Here is a 21,050-nt window from a genome sequence, read left to right on the forward strand (position 1 = left end):
CAATCACATTAATGAGGGCCCTGGCACTGGAGGTAAAGTAAGGTAAAGTCCCACTGATTGTCACACAATGTGTGAAATTTGTTCTCCGCATTTGACCCATCCCCTGGGGGAGCGGTGAGCGGCGCCGCGCTCAGGAATCACATGGTGATTTAACCCCCCAATTCCAACCCTTTGATGCTAAGTGCCAAGCAGGGAGGCAAATGGGTCCCATTTTTATAGTCTTTGGTATGACTCGGCCGGGGATTGAACTCACGACCTCCCAGTCTCAGGGCGGACACTCAGACCACAAGGCCACTGGAGCACCTAAATGGAATGGAACCAGCATTAATGGTATTGGTTAAGGGCACTTTAGAGATTTATGATCATACAGCGAGCAACGCTGAACATTAGTTATGTTTGGACACTGTCGCGTCGCTCATAAGAAGTAGAAACACTAGCCGATAGGAGAACGTGTCGCAGAGACGCAGTTTCATTTCATTTTGCTTCATTTAGATTTTCTCTCACAACGTGGAGGTAGAAAAACAAAGAGCTAGCTGCACTTTGTTGAGCCATCGATGGGGTCAAAGTTGAATCCAAATTAAGTCAAACATCATCGCAAAGATGCCACATCGCCCGTCGCTGGAAGTATAAACATATAGTATCGTTGCCACCGGCCATGGAATATCATCACGGTCGGTCGCAAGTGACCCAAATCGCTCTACTATAAACTGCCCTTTACACCTGTGTTTGCCCTGCTTTACCACCTCCAAACAGCTGCTGTGAAAAGGGTCTATTGATTTAAACGATTTGCTGCTGGGTTGTAGGCCTGATTATGGATAGATGAGAGGGACTGAACAGAGAGGGACTGAACAGATGAGAGGGACTGAACAGTGAGGGACTGAACAGAGAGGGACTGAACAGATGAGAGGGACTGAACAGTGAGGGACTGAACAGAGAGGGACTGAACAGATGAGAGGGACTGAACAGAGAGGGACTGAACAGAGAGGGACTGAACAGATGAGAGGGACTGAACAGTGAGGGACTGAACAGAGAGGGACTGAACAGATGAGAGGGACTGAACAGTGAGGGACTGAACAGAGAGGGACTGAACAGATGAGAGGCACTGAACAGAGAGGGACTGAACAGTGAGGGACTGAACAGATGAGAGGGACTGAACAGTGAGGGACTGAACAGTGAGGGACTGAACAGATGAGAGGGACTGAACAGTGAGGGACTGAACAGAGAGGGACTGAACAGAGAGGGACTAGGGCTGTGCGATTAATCGATTTTGAATCGTAATCGAATTAATTAGTTAGGACGATGTTAAAAAAATGAAAATCGTAAAATCGATTTTCACTTCAACTAGGGTAATTACGTTACGCGGGCGGCTCTCTCTCATGTACGCATGCTGCTACTTGTCCATTCTCCCCGCTGTAAAGTCTCTCTAGAGGCTGTGATACTGGCTACTAAAGACAGCAGCGCAATGGACTTATTTCAACACCAAACACCAAAAAGCACAGAGTGAGCACTGAGCGCAGCTTGTTGCACTGCGGGCTGTAGCCTACAAGATAACGATTGCCACAACACACTCACGCGCGCACAGTCGCACACAAACACAGACGTTATCACCGGACGATGAAACGTTGCCTTTACAGTTCACATAATAACAAAACAACACGTGAGGCCACTGAGTACTGATAGATTGGCTGTGTTCATGGCTGTAACGTAGCAGCCTCAGCTGACTCACCTGTCCCTGTGTGTCTGAATTTCCCCCTAACTGCTATCGCAGTTCCACGCATTCCTGTTGTGACTTTGTGTTATTCTAGTACAGATATAACTCCGAGCACGGGTGGTCGCTTAGACACTGCTAATATAATTATGTCACGGAGGAACACGCAAATCCACCAGTGTCAAGTTAGCAAGCAACAGCCAGGAAGTTAAGCATAGCAGCGGCAAGCTAAAACAGGAAGTTGGGGTGTTCTGCCTTCAGAGTAAAAGCGTAAATTGTCAATTAGGGAAAAAAAGGGGGAAAAAGAGCTCTGTAAGGCAACAAATGTTTAGAGAAGTATAATAGTATAATAAATCGAAATCGAAATCGAAAATCGAGTTTTGAGAGAAAAAATCGTCAATTTTAGTTTTAGGCAAAATCGCACAGCCCTAAGAGGGACTGAACAGATGAGAGGGACTGAACAGATGAGAGGGACTGAACAGAGAGGGACTGAACAGTGGCCACACACCACTGACTGCACACGACATGTTATTCAAGTCTGGCAGCCATGATGGTGTGAGATGATGCAGTGCTGTCATAAACCTTGACAGTGCTGCTGTCTGCTGCCCTGTCAGCACTGTGACAGATCAGCAGCAGCACTGTGCCAGCTCCCACAGTGACCACTTAGTCTGGCCGTCTGTGAGCAGGCCTTTAGCAAGCAGCCTTCACCCTGAAGACCAGGGCCCAGTTGCACAAAGCACCTTAGGTTAAGATTTCCCTCAGGGTCAGAGTTAAAGTGTCCATAAAATAGAATCGGCTGCACAAAACACCCTTAAATCTGGTGCTTAGGTTTTCCTTAAAATGTTTAACCTTATGGAGAACATCTAAGGGTGTTTTGTGCAGCCGATTCTATTTTATGGACACCTTTACTCTGACTCTAAGGGAAATCTTAACCTAAGGTGCTTTGTGCAACTGGGCCCTCAGGCCTTTAGCAAGCAGCCTTCACCCTGAAGTCCCTCCTGATCCAGTCTCCATCTCATATTTTCCATATCAACTCCACAGAGCCAAGTGCTGCTGTCTCACTTATTGACATCTCTATTCAAAACAAATGGACCTGCATAATCCAAAGGCTTATCATTTCATATGAGCTAGGCTTGGACGACGATAGGCCCTTTTCACAGCAACCGTTTTGAGGTGGTAAAGCAGGAAGTGATGCAGGTGTAAATCAATAACATTAATGAGGGCCCTGGCACTGGAACACCTAAATGGAATTGATCCATCATTAATGGTATTGCTTTACCACCTCAAAACGGCTGCTGTGAAATGGGCCTATTGCGGCTACCGGAATCCAGCTAGCTTTAGCTAAGTAGCTAGCAAGCTAGCTAACCTCCCTGCTCAATTGAAACAGTTGTTGTAGTTCCCGAGTAGAGCTGGGTATTGGTTCAAATTTCAAGAATCGATTCGATTCCGATTCACAAGGTTGCCAATCGATTCATTTCGATTCGATTCGATTCCGATTCGATCGATTTCAATATGTTTAAAAAGGTTTTTTGATCTGTACCCTGAATTACATGTCCAGTTATGTAACACAGGGGTTCCCAACCAGCCAAGTAGATACACGGGGAAAAAAAGTTGCAGAACTGTTGTCAATTTTAATGGTTTTAGTTACACATATACTCACCACGTGGTGACAAAGGGTAAATAACAGCCTTTTCATCTGTCAATAAAGACACTTTCACAATTATGCACAGTGATTTGATTTCAGCCTATATCATTTCTAAAAGTAGATATTAATGATCAAACATTTCCAGGGACGGCTGGTATCAGTGGGCTAGGGGGGCTAAGCCCCCCCTATCATTTCCAATAAAATGAGAACATTATTATTATTATTTATTCTCTACTTAAATTACATTAAACAAACTTAGAATTGGTTGTTTTATGTTGGTGGAACCTATTAGAGCAGCAACAGCGGCATCTATAGTCACAAGAAAATCATTGCAATGGGCTAGTTTTGGTGAGCCCAAACACACTCCCCTCAGCCTTCAATCACCTTCGTTATAAGTGATTGACAAGTGTCTGGCACGTCCCCCTTGAGCTGCGGCCATCTACGGGCCATTTGGGCTAAACTCAGACAGCCCATGGTTCAGCCCACCAGGGCCGACCTGCCACTGACTTGACAACCAATGACAGCTCGAATATGACATGCACACACTACAAGTGAGAATCAGGAAATGGCGCTGATCTGGACTACTTTCTCATTCATTTTCCTTGATCTCTGACGGGGGGAAATTATAAGTGAAGACTCCAAGGAAAGGGACAAAGACAAAATCGTAAGTTTTGTGTTACGTGGGCACTGGGCACAACAGCTGTAGCTCGTTAAACATCAAAGGGAAAAGACGTGAACAGCTCTCTCTGTCGCGCTCGCTCTCTCTCTCTCTCTCTCTCTCTCTCTCTCTCTTCTTGTGGTCTGATAAAGACAATCTGTTTGGGAATGTGTTGGTTTTGCATATCTACCTAAGAGAAGGTATTGGTCAGTCTGCTATTATTGGTAGCCGCTTGATATGGAGAAGGCGCTGCTTTTTGTATTCTTGAAGTGGATACTAACCAATATCTTGTATTACAGTATAACTGTATTTGTCAATTTGCCACTGCCATCACCCTGTGTGGTGTTCCTTTTTTTGTACACATTATTGTGGCAGTTTTGTAACTGTTTCCCAGCATCTGACTGCATTATTAGTGTTTATATCCTTTTGTACTCTGTATTTATGTGGACATAAATTAATCATTTAAATGTGTGTGTGTGTGTGTGTGTGTGTGTGTGTGTGTGTGTGTGTGTGTGTGTGTGTGTGTGTTGTGTGAGAGAGAGTGATAGCCTACAGAAAGTTTTGCATCAGGCAATTCTTATAGCCTACTACTTAGTGTTGTTTGTTGCTGTAATTCGGAGGCTGCTGTTGCTGCAGCAACAGCAGATATTGGTGGTTATAATTTTTTAGCCCCTCCACCCAATATCACCACCAGCCGTCACTGAACATTTCCATTCATGTAGCCTACAGTATTTATGTTTTTGTTTCAACTACAAACATAAATAAACGTCAACTTGAAACTATGTTTCAACTACCACACACAGCCTATAATATTATAGCCTGTTTATTAACACGTTCACTGCCGTTGACGAGATATCTCGTCTTAAAAAAAAAAACGTTGACTGCCGTTGACGAGATATCTCGTCTTAAATTTTTTTTTTTTTTTTTTGACGGTGGGACGTGGATCTAACCCTTTTACATCTCCTATTAAAATATTGGAGGTATTGAATGTGTATAATCTATTTTACCGACCCACTAAGTGGCGACAGTGCTCTCCAGACGAGAGAAAGCCAAGAAAAAACAGCAGCTTGAGGAAGCCATTCTCATGAAAATGGATTGGCGAAAACGCTTTCGCTTTCGCGCTCGGAGCTGGCGGTTGGGGATTGCAAATTTGCATAATAGATTATGGGTGCAACACACTTTGAAACACCAGCAGAAAGAATCGCATGCAGCTTCATCAAAGCTCACAACCGAAAACCCAGAAACGAACGAGCCCGATTTTACAGTCTAATCCAGACTGCGCCAGCAGCAGCAGCACAGACAGGCAGGCAGCAGAAACTCGCCTGTGAGACAAACACTGCAAAGCCACCAGAGACACACCTACGGAGGGAGGAGTTTGAAGGAGAGGGGGGTGGGGGTGCTTATGGAGCAACTATATGTTCAGAACGATATTGTTTAGATGTCTGATGGCTCACTGATGCCAAAAATAAATCGTTAAAGTGACTGTTCTGCCTGTTCTACTGAATCACGCACGCACGCACGCGCACACACACACACACACACACACACACACACACACACACACACAATACAGTATACACGCTTGCCCAAGGGCACCCATAATCACAGGCACGTGAGGTGGTTCTAAAAATCCATTTATCTCAAAACTCTCAAAAAATCTCTGAAACCATGCTGTATTCAACTGCTAATGCATACATAACTACTAACTCTACAAACTAACTCTTTTAGACAGAGAAAGCACACATTCTATTAGTTCTTTTGAGATATTTTGTGTCCACAAAATCCTAGCAGAAAATAATCCTCGGCTGTTGAAAGATGAGCCAGAATCCTCAAAAAAAACCTTTGGCAGAAGCTACCTACAGTAAAAAAAAAAACGGTTGGCAGTGAATGTGTTAAAAAAAAAATTATAAAAAAAAATTATAAAAAAAAATCGATCTCTGGACATATGAATCGATAATCGAGGATTAAAATAAAAATCGATTAAAAATCGCAGAATCGATTTTTTGAACCCAGCCCTATTCCCGAGTCCTCGCTTAAAGTGTTGAAGTAATACTTGTTCTTGATAGATGCCAGGTTTCCAGGTATTAGGTACTAGACTGGTCTTCTTAACGTTGAGAAACACCTTCAAACATCAGTGCAAACATCTCACCCTCAGTTCCTCATGGCTGACTCTACCGGTGCTAATTATTATTTATTCTACATCTTTCTCTATCTGCCTCTCATCACCGGAACATTGATTACATCACATCAGAACATTGATTACATCACATCAGAACATTGATTACATCACATCAGAACATTGATTACATCACATCAGAACATTGATTACATCACATCAGAACATTGATTACATCACATCAGAACATTGATTAGTTTTGATTCAGAGGTTTTTAGCCTCTCTCCCCTTTTTGATGGAGGCAGAAAGCCTTGGTGTGGAGGAGAATATACTCTAGCGTTGACTGTTTGTCTCTGGGGTTTATGGCTTACGCTCTTGGCTGTTGGGACCAGAAGGAAGGGGAGGGTTTGGAACCATCAGTCTGCCTTTAATTTTTATGGTGGTCATTACAGGTTGCATTATGAGCGCGCTGTGTGTGTGTGTGTGTGTGTCTGTCTGTGTGTGTGTGTGTGTGTGTGTGTGTGTGTGTCTTGTCTGGGGTATAATTGACTGGACTGCTTCATGTCTCTGTGCTGTTTTCGTCTTTTCTTGTTGCGTACTCGTCCATCTTGTAGGCTTGGGCCGGTTTTCGATCATATCGAATATCGCGATATTTCCTGGATATATTGTATATTGTGATATTTGGGCAGGCCGAAGGCGTCTTGGTCCATTCCCGTCCGCTCGACTCATCTTGATGTAAAGCCGTTGTTTTGGGTCTTTCCCTCAGCTGGTTTGGTCCCACACAGTCTGTCTCTCATGTTGTTGTTTGGTCCCACACAGTCTGTCTCTCATGTTGTTGTTTGGTCCCACACAGTCTGTCTCTCATGTTGTTGTTTGGTCCCACACAGTCTGTCTCTCTTGTTGTTGTTTGGTCCCACACAGTCTGTCTCTCTTGTTGTTGTTTGGTCCCACACAGTCTGTCTCTCATGTTGTTGTTTGGTCCCACACAGTCTGTCTCTCATGTTGTTGTTTGGTCCCACACAGTCTGTCTCTCATGTTGTTGTTTGGTCCCACACAGTCTGTCTCTCATGTTGTTGTTTGGTCCCACACAGTCTGTCTCTCATGTTGTTGTTTGGTCTCACACAGTCTGTCTCTCATGTTGTTGTTAGGTCCCACACAGTCTGTCTCTCATGTTGTTGTTTGGTCCCACACAGTCTGTCTCTCATGTTGTTGTTTGGTCCCACACAGTCTGTCTCTCATGTTGTTGTTTGGTCCCACACAATCTGTCTCTCATGTTGTTGTTTGGTCTCACACAGTCTGTCTCTCATGTTGTTGTTTGGTCCCACACAGTCTGTCTCTCATGTTGTTGTTTGGTCCCACACAGTCTGTCTCTCATGTTGTTGTTTGGTCTCACACAGTCTGTCTCTCATGTTGTTGTTTGGTCCCACACAGTCTGTCTCTCATGTTGTTGTTTGGTCCCACACAGTCTGTCTCTCATGTTGTTGTTTGGTCTCACACAGTCTGTCTCTCATGTTGTTGTTTGGTCCCACACAGTCTGTCTCTCATGTTGTTGTTTGGTCTCACACAGTCTGTCTCTCATGTTGTTGTTAGGTCCCACACAGTCTGTCTCTCATGTTGTTGTTTGGTCTCACACAGTCTGTCTCTCATGTTGTTGTTTGGTCCCACACAGTCTGTCTCTTATGTTGTTGTTTGGTCCCACACAGTCTGTCTCTCATGTTGTTGTTTGGTCTCACACAGTCTGTCTCTCATGTTGTTGTTTGGTCTCACACAGTCTGTCTCTCATGTTGTTGTTTGGTCTCACACAGTCTGTCTCTCATGTTGTTGTTTGGTCCCACACAGTCTGTCTCTTATGTTGTTGTTTGGTCCCACACAGTCTGTCTCTCATGTTGTTGTTTGGTCCCACACAGTCTGTCTCTCATGTTGTTGTTTGGTCTCACACAGTCTGTCTCTCATGTTGTTGTTTGGTCCCACACAGTCTGTCTCTCATGTTGTTGTTTGGTCCCACACAGTCTGTCTCTCATGTTGTTGTTTGGTCTCACACAGTCTGTCTCTCATGTTGTTGTTTGGTCCCACACAGTCTGTCTCTCATGTTGTTGTTTGGTCTCACACAGTCTGTCTCTCATGTTGTTGTTAGGTCCCACACAATCTGTCTCTCATGTTGTTGTTTGGTCTCACACAGTCTGTCTCTCATGTTGTTGTTTGGTCCCACACAGTCTGTCTCTCATGTTGTTGTTTGGTCCCACACAGTCTGTCTCTCATGTTGTTGTTTGGTCTCACACAGTCTGTCTCTCATGTTGTTGTTTGGTCCCACACAGTCTGTCTCTCATGTTGTTGTTTGGTCCCACACAGTCTGTCTCTCATGTTGTTGTTTGGTCTCACACAGTCTGTCTCTCATGTTGTTGTTTGGTCCCACACAGTCTGTCTCTCATGTTGTTGTTTGGTCTCACACAGTCTGTCTCTCATGTTGTTGTTAGGTCCCACACAGTCTGTCTCTCATGTTGTTGTTTGGTCCCACACAGTCTGTCTCTCATGTTGTTGTTTGGTCCCACACAGTCTGTCTCTCATGTTGTTGTTTGGTCCCACACAATCTGTCTCTCATGTTGTTGTTTGGTCCCACACAGTCTGTCTCTCATGTTGTTGTTAGGTCCCACACAGTCTGTCTCTCATGTTGTTGTTTGGTCCCACACAGTCTGTCTCTCATGTTGTTGTTTGGTCCCACACAGTCTGTCTCTCATGTTGTTGTTTGGTCCCACACAGTCTGTCTCTCATGTTGTTGTTTGGTCCCACACAGTCTGTCTCTCATGTTGTTGTTTGGTCCCACACAGTCTGTCTCTCATGTTGTTGTTTGGTCTCACACAGTCTGTCTCTCATGTTGTTGTTTGGTCCCACACAGTCTGTCTCTCATGTTGTTGTTTGGTCTCACACAGTCTGTCTCTCATGTTGTTGTTAGGTCCCACACAATCTGTCTCTCATGTTGTTGTTTGGTCTCACACAGTCTGTCTCTCATGTTGTTGTTTGGTCCCACACAGTCTGTCTCTCATGTTGTTGTTTGGTCCCACACAGTCTGTCTCTCATGTTGTTGTTTGGTCTCACACAGTCTGTCTCTCATGTTGTTGTTTGGTCCCACACAGTCTGTCTCTCATGTTGTTGTTTGGTCCCACACAGTCTGTCTCTCATGTTGTTGTTTGGTCTCACACAGTCTGTCTCTCATGTTGTTGTTTGGTCCCACACAGTCTGTCTCTCATGTTGTTGTTTGGTCTCACACAGTCTGTCTCTCATGTTGTTGTTAGGTCCCACACAGTCTGTCTCTCATGTTGTTGTTTGGTCCCACACAGTCTGTCTCTCATGTTGTTGTTTGGTCCCACACAGTCTGTCTCTCATGTTGTTGTTTGGTCCCACACAATCTGTCTCTCATGTTGTTGTTTGGTCCCACACAGTCTGTCTCTCATGTTGTTGTTAGGTCCCACACAGTCTGTCTCTCATGTTGTTGTTTGGTCCCACACAGTCTGTCTCTCATGTTGTTGTTTGGTCCCACACAGTCTGTCTCTCATGTTGTTGTTTGGTCCCACACAGTCTGTCTCTCATGTTGTTGTTTGGTCCCACACAGTCTGTCTCTCATGTTGTTGTTTGGTCCCACACAGTCTGTCTCTCATGTTGTTGTTTGGTCCCACACAGTCTGTCTCTCATGTTGTTGTTTGGTCCCACACAGTCTGTCTCTCATGTTGTTGTTAGGTCCCACACAGCCTGTCTCTCATGTTGTTGTTTGGTCCCACACAGTCTGTCTCTCATGTTGTTGTTTGGTCCCACACAGTCTGTCTCTCATGTTGTTGTTTGGTCCCACACAGTCTGTCTCTCATGTTGTTGTTTGGTCCCACACAGTCTGTCTCTCATGTTGTTGTTTGGTCCCACACAGTCTGTCTCTCATGTTGTTGTTTGGTCCCACACAGTCTGTCTCTCATGTTGTTGTTTGGTCCCACACAGTCTGTCTCTCATGTTGTTGTTTGGTCCCACACAGTCTGTCTCTCATGTTGTTGTTTGGTCCCACACAGTCTGTCTCTCATGTTGTTGTTTGGTCCCACACAGTCTGTCTCTCATGTTGTTGTTAGGTCCCACACAGTCTGTCTCTCATGTTGTTGTTTGGTCCCACACAGTCTGTCTCTCATGTTGTTGTTTGGTCCCACACAGTCTGTCTCTCATGTTGTTGTTTGGTCCCACACAGTCTGTCTCTCATGTTGTTGTTTGGTCCCACACAGTCTGTCTCTCATGTTGTTGTTTGGTCCCACACAGTCTGTCTCTCATGTTGTTGTTTGGTCCCACACAGTCTGTCTCTCATGTTGTTGTTAGGTCCCACACAGTCTGTCTCTCATGTTGTTGTTTGGTCCCACACAGTCTGTCTCTCATGTTGTTGTTTGGTCCCACACAGTCTGTCTCTCATGTTGTTGTTTGGTCCCACACAGTCTGTCTCTCATGTTGTTGTTTGGTCCCACACAGTCTGTCTCTCATGTTGTTGTTTGGTCCCACACAGTCTGTCTCTCATGTTGTTGTTTGGTCCCACACAGTCTGTCTCTCATGTTGTTGTTTGGTCCCACACAGTCTGTCTCTCATGTTGTTGTTTGGTCCCACACAGTCTGTCTCTCATGTTGTTGTTTGGTCCCACACAGTCTGTCTCTCATGTTGTTGTTTGGTCCCACACAGTCTGTCTCTCATGTTGTTGTTTGGTCCCACACAATCTGTCTCTCATGTTGTTGTTTGGTCCCACACAGTCTGTCTCTCATGTTGTTGTTTGGTCCCACACAGTCTGTCTCTCATGTTGTTGTTTGGTCCCACACAGTCTGTCTCTCATGTTGTTGTTAGGTCCCACACAGTCTGTCTCTCATGTTGTTGTTTGGTCCCACACAGTCTGTCTCTCATGTTGTTGTTTGGTCCCACACAGTCTGTCTCTCATGTTGTTGTTTGGTCCCACACAGTCTGTCTCTCATGTTGTTGTTTGGTCCCACACAGTCTGTCTCTCATGTTGTTGTTTGGTCCCACACAGTCTGTCTCTCATGTTGTTGTTTGGTCCCACACAGTCTGTCTCTCATGTTGTTGTTTGGTCCCACACAGTCTGTCTCTCATGTTGTTGTTTGGTCCCACACAGTCTGTCTCTCATGTTGTTGTTTGGTCCCACACAGTCTGTCTCTCATGTTGTTGTTTGGTCCCACACAGTCTGTCTCTCATGTTGTTGTTTGGTCCCACACAATCTGTCTCTCATGTTGTTGTTTGGTCCCACACAGTCTGTCTCTCATGTTGTTGTTTGGTCCCACACAGTCTGTCTCTCATGTTGTTGTTTGGTCCCACACAGTCTGTCTCTCATGTTGTTGTTTGGTCCCACACAGTCTGTCTCTCATGTTGTTGTTTGGTCCCACACAGTCTGTCTCTCATGTTGTTGTTTGGTCCCACACAGTCTGTCTCTCATGTTGTTGTTTGGTCCCACACAGTCTGTCTCTCATGTTGTTGTTTGGTCTCACACAGTCTGTCTCTCATGTTGTTGTCTGGTCCCACACAGTCTGTCTCTCATGTTGTTGTTTGGTCCCACACAGTCTGTCTCTCATGTTGTTGTTTGGTCCCACACAGTCTGTCTCTCATGTTGTTGTTTGGTCATGTTGTTGTTTGGTCCCACACAGTCTGTCTCTCATGTTGTTGTTTGGTCCCACACAGTCTGTCTCTCATGTTGTTGTTTGGTCCCACACAGTCTGTCTCTCATGTTGTTGTTTGGTCCCACACAGTCTGTCTCTCATGTTGTTGTTTGGTCTCACACAGTCTGTCTCTCATGTTGTTGTTTGGTCCCACACAGTCTGTCTCTCATGTTGTTGTTTGGTCCCACACAGTCTGTCTCTCATGTTGTTGTTTGGTCTCACACAGTCTGTCTCTCATGTTGTTGTTTGGTCTCACACAGTCTGTCTCTCATGTTGTTGTTTGGTCCCACACAGTCTGTCTCTCATGTTGTTGTTTGGTCCCACACAGTCTGTCTCTCATGTTGTTGTTTGGTCTCACACAGTCTGTCTCTCATGTTGTTGTTTGGTCCCACACAGTCTGTCTCTCATGTTGTTGTTTGGTCCCACAGTCTGTCTCTCATGTTGTTGTTTGGTCCCACACAGTCTGTCTCTCATGTTGTTGTTTGGTCTCACACAGTCTGTCTCTCATGTTGTTGTTTGGTCCCACACAGTCTGTCTCTCATGTTGTTGTTTGGTCCCACACAGTCTGTCTCTCATGTTGTTGTTTGGTCCCACACAGTCTGTCTCTCATGTTGTTGTTTGGTCTCACACAGTCTGTCTCTCATGTTGTTGTTTGGTCTCACACAGTCTGTCTCTCATGTTGTTGTTTGGTCCCACACAGTCTGTCTCTCATGTTGTTGTTTGGTCCCACACAGTCTGTCTCTCATGTTGTTGTTTGGTCCCACACAGTCTGTCTCTCATGTTGTTGTTTGGTCCCACACAGTCTGTCTCTCATGTTGTTGTTTGGTCCCACACAGTCTGTCTCTCATGTTGTTGTTAATTTGCTTCGTCTCAGTGAAATGAGGAAAGACAACCTGCTGCTGTTCCTCTGCTTATTTATACGACTACATCTCTCTCTCTCTCTACACATCCTGTCAGCCTCTGTCATCCCCAGCTCTGTATTCTCTCTCTCTGTCTCTCTCTCTCTCTCTCTTCTCTCTCTCTCTCTCTCTCTCTGTCTCTCTCTCTCTCTCTCTGTCTCTGTCACTCTGGTTCTTTGTCAGCCACTCTGTCTCTTTGTTTATCTGTCATCTTTTTTTTCTGTCTACGTCTCTGTGTTTTCCCATTGTTTCCTCTCTCTCTCTCTCTCTCTCTCTCTCTCTCTCAGCCCCTGCAGGTCTCTCTCTCTCTCAGCCCCTCCAGGTCTCTCTCTCTCTCTCTCTCTCTCTCTCTCAGCCCCTCCAGGTCTCTCTCTCTCTCTCTCTCTCTCTCTCTCTCTCTCTCTCTCTCTCTCTCTCTCTCTCTCTCAGCCCCTCCAGGTCTCTCTCTCTCTCTCTCTCTCTCTCTCTCTCTCAGCCCCTCCAGGTCTCTCTCTCTCTCTCTCTCTCTCTCAGCCCCTGCAGGTCTCTCTCTCTCTCTCAGCCCCTGCAGGTCTCTCTCTCTCTATCTCTCTCTCTCTCTCTCTCTCAGCCCCTCCAGGTCTCTCTCTCTCTCTCTCTCTCTCTCTCTCTCTCTCTCAGCCCCTCCAGGTCTCTCTCTCTCTCTCTCTCTCTCTCAGCCCCTGCAGGTCTCTCTCTCTCTCTCAGCCCCTGCAGGTCTCTCTCTCTCTATCTCTCTCTCTCTCTCTCAGCCCCTCCAGGTCTCTCTCTCTCTCTCTCTCTCTCTCTCTCTCTCAGCCCCTCCAGGTCTCTCTCTCTCTCTCTCTCTCTCTCTCAGCCCCTGCAGGTCTCTCTCTCTCTCTCAGCCCCTGCAGGTCTCTCTCTCTCTATCGCTCTCTCTCTCTCTCTCAGGTCTATTTACGAGGGTTTTACCCTCTGTCTCCAAAGCCCTGCAGTTGAATTATTGAACACACACTGACCCCTGTCTGCACACCTGCTGTGTGTGTGTGTGTGTGTGTGTGTGTGTGTGTGTGTGTGTGTGTGTGTGTGTGTGTGTGTGTGTGTGTGTGGTATCTATATATTTTTTTGTGAATGTGTTTCACCGTTTTTTGAGTGCTTTTCTGTCTTTGAGGGTGTGTGTGTGTGTGTGTGTGTGTGTGTGTGTGTGTGTGTGTGTGTGTGCGCGCGCATGTGAGAGAGAGAGATGCATAATTGTCTGTTTGGAAAAGGAAGGAATCCCTGACACCTAGGGATGCACGATATGGATTGATACGATAACCGATAAATATCTGCTTCTCCTGCCGATAACCGATATACGATAACCGATAATTATTATAATAAAAATAGATATATAATTTTTTTGTTTTGTTTTTAACCTGTATTTTATGCTGACCTGGGGTTAAAAAAGGGTTAGGGTAGATGTATGGATGTAGTGAGCATAGCTCTGACCTAACCAAATCTAACTGACATCACTGTGAACGCAAAACAAAGAAAACTTCTGATATACCGGTAATATGATTGTTTAATAAAGTGTATCACTCAATTATAGTCAATACAAAAATAAAGGCTTTTATAGAACGGAAAGCCAAGCTGCTTAGTCTGCAGATAAAACACAATGACAAAAGGTATAGTAATTTAGACTCTTATTGTCATGTTACAGATCTGTTCAAATTTTGCATTGGTTCCAGTTCTCAGTGAATTGTAGCCTGGGCCCAAAGAATGGGGCAGGCACTATAAACCATCTGTGTTTATATATATATATATATACTTTGTAGGGGTGCTCCGATCCGGCTAAGCCACGATCCGATCCGATTCCGATTCCTGGGGTCACGATCCGATTCCAGATCCGATTCCAGATCCGATTCTCGATTCAACGATTCTCGATTCCAGAATCTAGAATCGATTCTCAATTATGTAGTTTTATATTGCAATAACACACAAAGGTAAATCTAAGACAAAAAATGACAAATGTATTAATGCTGAACTTCAAATTCAACTTCTGAAGTATTACAGTCAGGGCCTAAATTCATTTAGCAAACTAGGGGGGAATTCCTCCCTTATGTTCTTCAGATAAGATGGATTTATAGGCTGGGGGGGATCTGTAGACTTTGAGAAGGATTTATAGATTTTGGGGGAATACATTAACCAGAGTTCTTAAGTGCAAGAGGTGGTGGCACCGTGGCAGTACAGTACACAGATGACATGAACATTTGGACACTTATTCAGCCGGTATCTTGCATGTTGCGTTCAGGTGCACTGTAATTTTTTTTTTTTTTTTTTTTTTACAATACAAAGAAGAATCGATTCTTGGGAGTTTGGAATCGATCCAGGAATCGTGGCATTAAGAATCGCGATCCTTTCAAGAATCGATTTTTTGGAGCACCCCTAGCAGGCACTATAAACCATCTGTGTCGTTTCACTTTAGTACTGAAAAATGCTGCTAACTGATGCTTTTTATGTAGCCTAATGTTCGCGACTGCACCTTTGTTTTCATTATTGACTCTGTTAGATGGCTCTGTCCAGCAGGTAACGCTAACTAGCGCGGTTAGCTTAATGTTAGCGAGTGGTTTTTTGGAGTTAAATACATAATCCCTGCATGTTTCATTTCAGGTAAAGGGGTTTCCATTAGTTTCTATAAGTTTACGCCAGCTCTGTGTATTAAGTGCTTTTGCGGGGCTGTTTGATCACAAGCCACATACTGTAAATGTCACAGTTTGTCTGCCAAGCGGACGAGCCTGCAGGGTAGGCCGCGCTACCAGCTACTGCTAACAAAACTCGCTAACAAAACTCGCTAACAAAAACAACAAAAATATCCGCTGCATCATCGCCAGCTTTGGTTTAACGTAATGCCAGCTTAGAGGTTTCCCCTCCTCTCGGAACCTGTGTGGGACATGGATTGCAAATTACAGTAGCTTTCTGATCATTCTGAAACTGAAAAACAGCAACACACTGGCAGCAGCCATGTTTGCGTCGCAGCTGTGATGTCACGAGTGTGCGACAACAAAAGCTTGGCTTCCGAGGCAAAAAATAAAGCAGGATTATTATCGAATAATTTATCGGAAAAAGGCCATTATCGGAATAATAAATAATAACGCAAAATGGCCATATCGGCCGATAATTTATCGGTCCGATAATTATCGTGCATCCCTACTGACACCTTTTACAAAAATAGCAATCAAACCATTTTCAAGCCCTGAATGGAAGCTTATGTATGTGAGCACCTATCATTAGAGAAACATTTTAAATGCACATCAATGTTCAAGTATGATTTTTCATGACATGTTTTGCTTTATGTGATGGTCCAGTAGAGAGAGACAGGAGAAACGGAAGAGACAAGGAAACATGTGACCAGTTGGTTTTCGATCCATACTGAATAAAATGTCTTGAGAGCGAATATATCTCTGGTTTATATGCTTGCACTATGCATCTCTGATGTCCTTAACCTTAAGCGTTTTATTATGTCTAAAGGTTAATCTGCCGGATACATTTCCCTTTTGGGGATTTGTTTTCCATCTTTATTTGATGAATTCGGCTGCTATCCAGCAGAGCCAAGTTGCAGTTGCATCTACAAAGTTTCAAACATCCTGGATTTGATCTGCTTCGGTGTTGTAGTGTTTCACAACATGATATTGTTTTGAGGAGATTAGCTTGCCTTGTAGCCAAAGTACTATTTTGGTAGTAGAGAGGAGAAATGCCAATAAATTGGCTCAGGAGTGCTGCTTCACGACTGCAGGTGTTAAAAACAGGTGCTCATTGGATCCATGGGAAATAAGTAGAAACAAAGATGGTTGACGTAATAGTAAATTCAACTTGGTGAAGAGTCAGAACCAAAAAACTACCAAGGCACACTGTTTGCAGAATTTTTAAAAAGCCTTTAATGAAGTGGCTTCACGCCTACGCGTTTCGACACATAGTCTTCATCAGGGCATCAAGGACAAAGTGAATCTCATTCACAAAAATACTGTGGCTGGTGGCTACTACAGCCAATCAGAGTTGTGGTTGAATAATTGACACAGGTGGAGTTAACCAGGTAGGTGTGTACACAAATTTACAGCTTTAGACCAAAACTCAACATAGCAAGTTTTTAGAGGTAGGGTAGGTAGTCCAGTTCTTCATTTAGGCCTGGACTTTTAGTGGCCCTTAACTTAAAAATCCCAAAAGTTTCTCTTTGAAGCAGTTTTTTTAATTGATCTCCTCCCCTTTTAGACAGTTATATTACCTCTATACCTACGGCTTTAAGTGAAGCTGGATTTTGGTAGCTTTAATAGATAATCAACAGGGAAAAAACGGTTTTCCAATAATACTTAATAATAATAATAATAATAATCCTTCTCCCTGTGTGTGTTACAGGCTGTTCAACCTGACTCTGAAGAAGCTGATCATGCTGAAGGAGCTGGATAAAGATCTCACCTCTGTGGTCATCGCTGTCAAACTGCAGGTACATGTCTCTACAGGCAAAGCATGGAACTGCAGGTACATGTCTCTACAGGCAAAGCATGGAACTGCAGGTACATGTCTCTACAGGCAAAGCATGGAACTGCAGGTACATGTCTCTACAGGCAAAGCATGGAACTGCAGGTACATGTCTCTACAGGCAAAGCATGGAGTGGACAAACCACAGGAGCAGGAGGGGCAGAGGTTCTGAATAGCAACTTGAAACTTGACTATTAAAATATATTGTATCATCACATGACAATAACTATATTCTATGTTAACAAAGATGGGAAAGAGCTGATTAAAATCCTGAAATTAAAGTACTTCAGCCCAATGGTGGAAAATAGTTGGGTGTAAGTTAGGGCAAAAGGTGAATTGAACTAACCGTGCAAGCCAGCTGGATTCTCACGAGATCTTGATCAGATTAATGGTCCTTTTAAATTGTTTAATTCAGAACTGCCATCACCTAACTAAGAATACAATATAACATCTAAGTAGAGCCATATGAAATCCGCGTTAACAGAATCGCGTCCGGAATCACGGAATTGACCAATAAAAATGGAATCTACTGTAAAACGTGGAATACTGCAGAATTTGCCATAATTGGGCTGAAATTCAATATATAATGTTAACACATTCACTGCCAGCCTTTTTTTTTTACTGTAGGTAGGTTCTGCCAGAGGGTTTTTTTTAGGATTCTGGCTCATTTTACAAGAGCCGAGGATTATTTTCTGCTTGGACTTTGTGAACATAAAGTTCACAAAAGTACTAATAGAATGTGTGCTTTCTCTGTCTAAAAGAGTTAGTTTGTAGAGTTAGTAGTTATGTAGATATTCGCCGTTGAGTACAGCATAGTTTCAGCGTCTGAGAGTGAAAGCTGAGATAATCGCAGTTTTGTGAAATTCAATCAAACAGGCAGAACAGTCACTTTAACCATTTATTTTTGGCATCAGTGAGAGATCAGACATCTAAACAATATAGTTCTGAATGCCCTCTCCTTCAAACTCCTCCCTCCGTGGGCGTGTCTGGTGGCTTTCAGCCTGCGTTTGTCACAAGCGAGTGTTCTGCTGCTGCTGCTGCGAGTTTGAGCAGCCTCCCTCCCTGGCAGCGAGTGTGGATAGGGCTCACTTGTTTCTTGGGTTTGAGAGCTTTGATGAAGCTTTGTGCGATTCTAGGCTTTATGCTGCGTGTTTCAAAGTGTGTTTTCCACCCAGTCTATTTTTGGAATCCCCCACCGCCAGCTCCCAGTGCGATAATGCGCGAAAGTGAAAGCGTTTTCGCCAATCCATTTTACAGTAGAGAATGGTTTCCTCGCGCGTTACCCTACAGTTTTGGCTCTGCTTTTCCTAGTGTGGAGAGCACTGTCGCCACTTAGTGGGTCCGTGGAATGGGTTGTACACGTTCGCTGACTCCAATATTTTTATAGGAGACGTGGGGAGCGTTGATCCACGTCCCACCGTCAATTTTTTTTTTTTTTTTTTTAAGCCGAGATAACTCGTCTTTGGCAGTGAACCGTTGGATTCTGTAAGCCGAGATAACTCGTCAATGGCAGTGAACGTGTTAATAAGGTGACGTCACACACACTCTCTCCCTCTCTTCCACACACACAGCTGCCTGCCCCTTACAGTGGACTCATCTGCTATTACGTAACTATAGTTAATGAGCGCATTAACAAGTGCATTCCAAGCATTCCAGCAATAGCGTCGGTGACAATGTGCAGAGACAATAATATGGACATGTCAATAACCCTGTCTGAAGTGTGCGTGAAGTAGCCTATAACGTTAGCGTTAGATGTCAGCTGTGAATGATTCTGCATTGTTAGACCTTCTCACTATTCTATTTAATTCTGTTATGTTGTTCGTTTAAAACGTTAGCATAATGTTAACTACTTGCAGACGGTCTTGATCACGTTAGCTCAATTGACTGTTTAAATACTTTACGCAGTTATCATTGTTGTTGATGTTACTTGCCTTCCTAGTCAAAGCCTTCCGACCGTAGTCTAGATGGCAACAGGGAATGAAAGACGAAATATCCATTTTTGCACATGATGAAGTTGGAAAAGTTTCAATTGTGGCTGTGTATTCTTATTCACTTGACACATGCCGTTTTTACACAATTTCTTCTTTCTCTAGTAGACTCACGTTGACTCGTTCAAGTTAGCAAAGATAAACACCACCACTTCCAGTTATAACTTTCAAAATAAAATAGTATTTGAAGCATCTTCTTGTGTTTGAAGTGAATGTATTGTTCACAGTTGTTTTTTCTTTACTTTAAGCACACAATGAGAAGCTTAAAAGCACTTTACAAACATAAAAATTATATAGAATGTTTTGTACAGTCATCTACTGTATTTCTGACTTGAATCACTTGTTAAAAATAGTGCATTGTTGTGTAAACTGATTGTTATATCTTATTAAATTGTGGACATTTATTCATCCCCACATATTAGACACTACTTCTGATGGTAAAATGAGCGTAAAAAGCAAAACACAGAATTCAGAACAATTAAAACGGAAAAAACGGAATTTGGGAAAAGATCAAATGGAATTAGGAAAAAAATAAAACGGATTTCATATGGCTCTACATCTAAGCACTGAATAAATCTAAATGACTAACTTAAACCTTGCTGGTTGGGGAAATTAAATATAAATAAAAAAGAAATAAAAAAAGTTTTTCCACCTCAGAGTTAACTTAGTAATTATTTATTTTATTCATCAGTTTGACCTTATTTTAACCATCATCAGGTGTGCCAGACCAGCAGATGTTCTGTCATCATTTTGTCTTTTGTATGAAGCACCTGGTTAGGATCTTTATAGCCAAAATAACTCATATGCAAACAGGGGCACAGCTAACTCTAGCAATTTTTTCCAACTTCTCAAATTCTTTGTAAACATGTCAGAATCTACTTCAACTTCAAGAGAGACAAAAATATGAAGTAGAAATATAGATTCCCTCTGCTGCCAAGCCACATAATGTGTTTTTGATGGGAATCTACAGTGTGCACTCCAGCAGCATGTGATTGTTTTTCTGCTTCTATAAGTTTATATATTTCCATTTAGTTTCCCTCCTCTCCTTTTCTTACACTCTATTTTCTGATCTATCTCAGCAAAGCAGATTTGGATACATAATCCACTTGAATCAGTTTTAATGTCTCCTTTAAACCAGTTTAAACCGGTTTAAACCGCTCCACTCTTCCTCCTCTCTTGCCCTTCCAACACTTTTTCTCTGCTCTCATATCGAAGTGAACCGACAACTTCTTCTCTGTACTTCTTGACACATGATGATACACTCAAAGCTTCGTTAATGCCTCGTTAATGCCTCGTTAATGCCTCGTTAATGCTGCAGCTCCTCATCCAATTAGCGCTCCCTGTCCTTCCCCCCTTCACCGCCTCCATCTTGTTTTGTATGTAAGTAAAGCAATACGTTCTCAGTGGTCTCTGACATATAAAGACACTTTGAAGCTGTTAACTCCTCTCCGCCGCCGCCCCTCTGCCCCCTCGCTCCTCTGCCTCTGCATGTGGTTGATGGGAGCTCATTTTGACACCGCGGGAGTTAGCCCGGGCGCGCTAACGGCTAATCTCCTCCTGACACACGCTCTCTCTGTCTTCTTTCCTTTCTTTCTTTCCTCCCCCCCTCTCTCTCTCTCTCTCTCTCTCTCTCTCGTTATCGCCCTCTAGGGCTCCAAGCGGATCCTGCGCTCCAATGAGATCCTGTTGTCGGCGGCGGGCCTGACGGAGACCGACCTGCAGCTCACCTTCTCCCTGCAGGTACAGACGTGGCCACACGGGGCCCTCGCTCAGGTCGGGGGCCCCGTCATTCAAAAAGCTGTTATGATTCCCCCTAGTGGTGATATTTTTTATTCAGGAACACACAGCAGCGCCTGCAAAGATTACAATGTTAAAATGTTTAAAACAATTA

The 21,050-nt window shown here is 43.8% G+C and overlaps 1 protein-coding gene across 1 annotated transcript in view; it reads left to right on the plus strand.

Annotated features, from left to right (window-relative positions):
- LOC310779736 (phosphofurin acidic cluster sorting protein 1-like) overlaps window positions 1-21,050 on the plus strand; it is a gene marked incomplete at its 5' end in the record, with an annotated part of 117,098 nt that overhangs the window by 70,966 nt on the left and 25,082 nt on the right. The window contains 2 exons of the mRNA XM_083640229.1: window positions 17,049-17,136; window positions 20,810-20,899. Coding sequence (XP_083496355.1) covers window positions 17,049-17,136; window positions 20,810-20,899 — 178 coding nt within the window. The remainder of the gene's footprint in view (window positions 1-17,048; window positions 17,137-20,809; window positions 20,900-21,050) is intronic.

The sequence above is a fragment of the Poromitra crassiceps genome (genome assembly GCF_964638095.1).
Source record: "Poromitra crassiceps genome assembly, chromosome: 7".
Lineage (NCBI taxonomy): Eukaryota > Metazoa > Chordata > Actinopteri > Beryciformes > Melamphaidae > Poromitra > Poromitra crassiceps.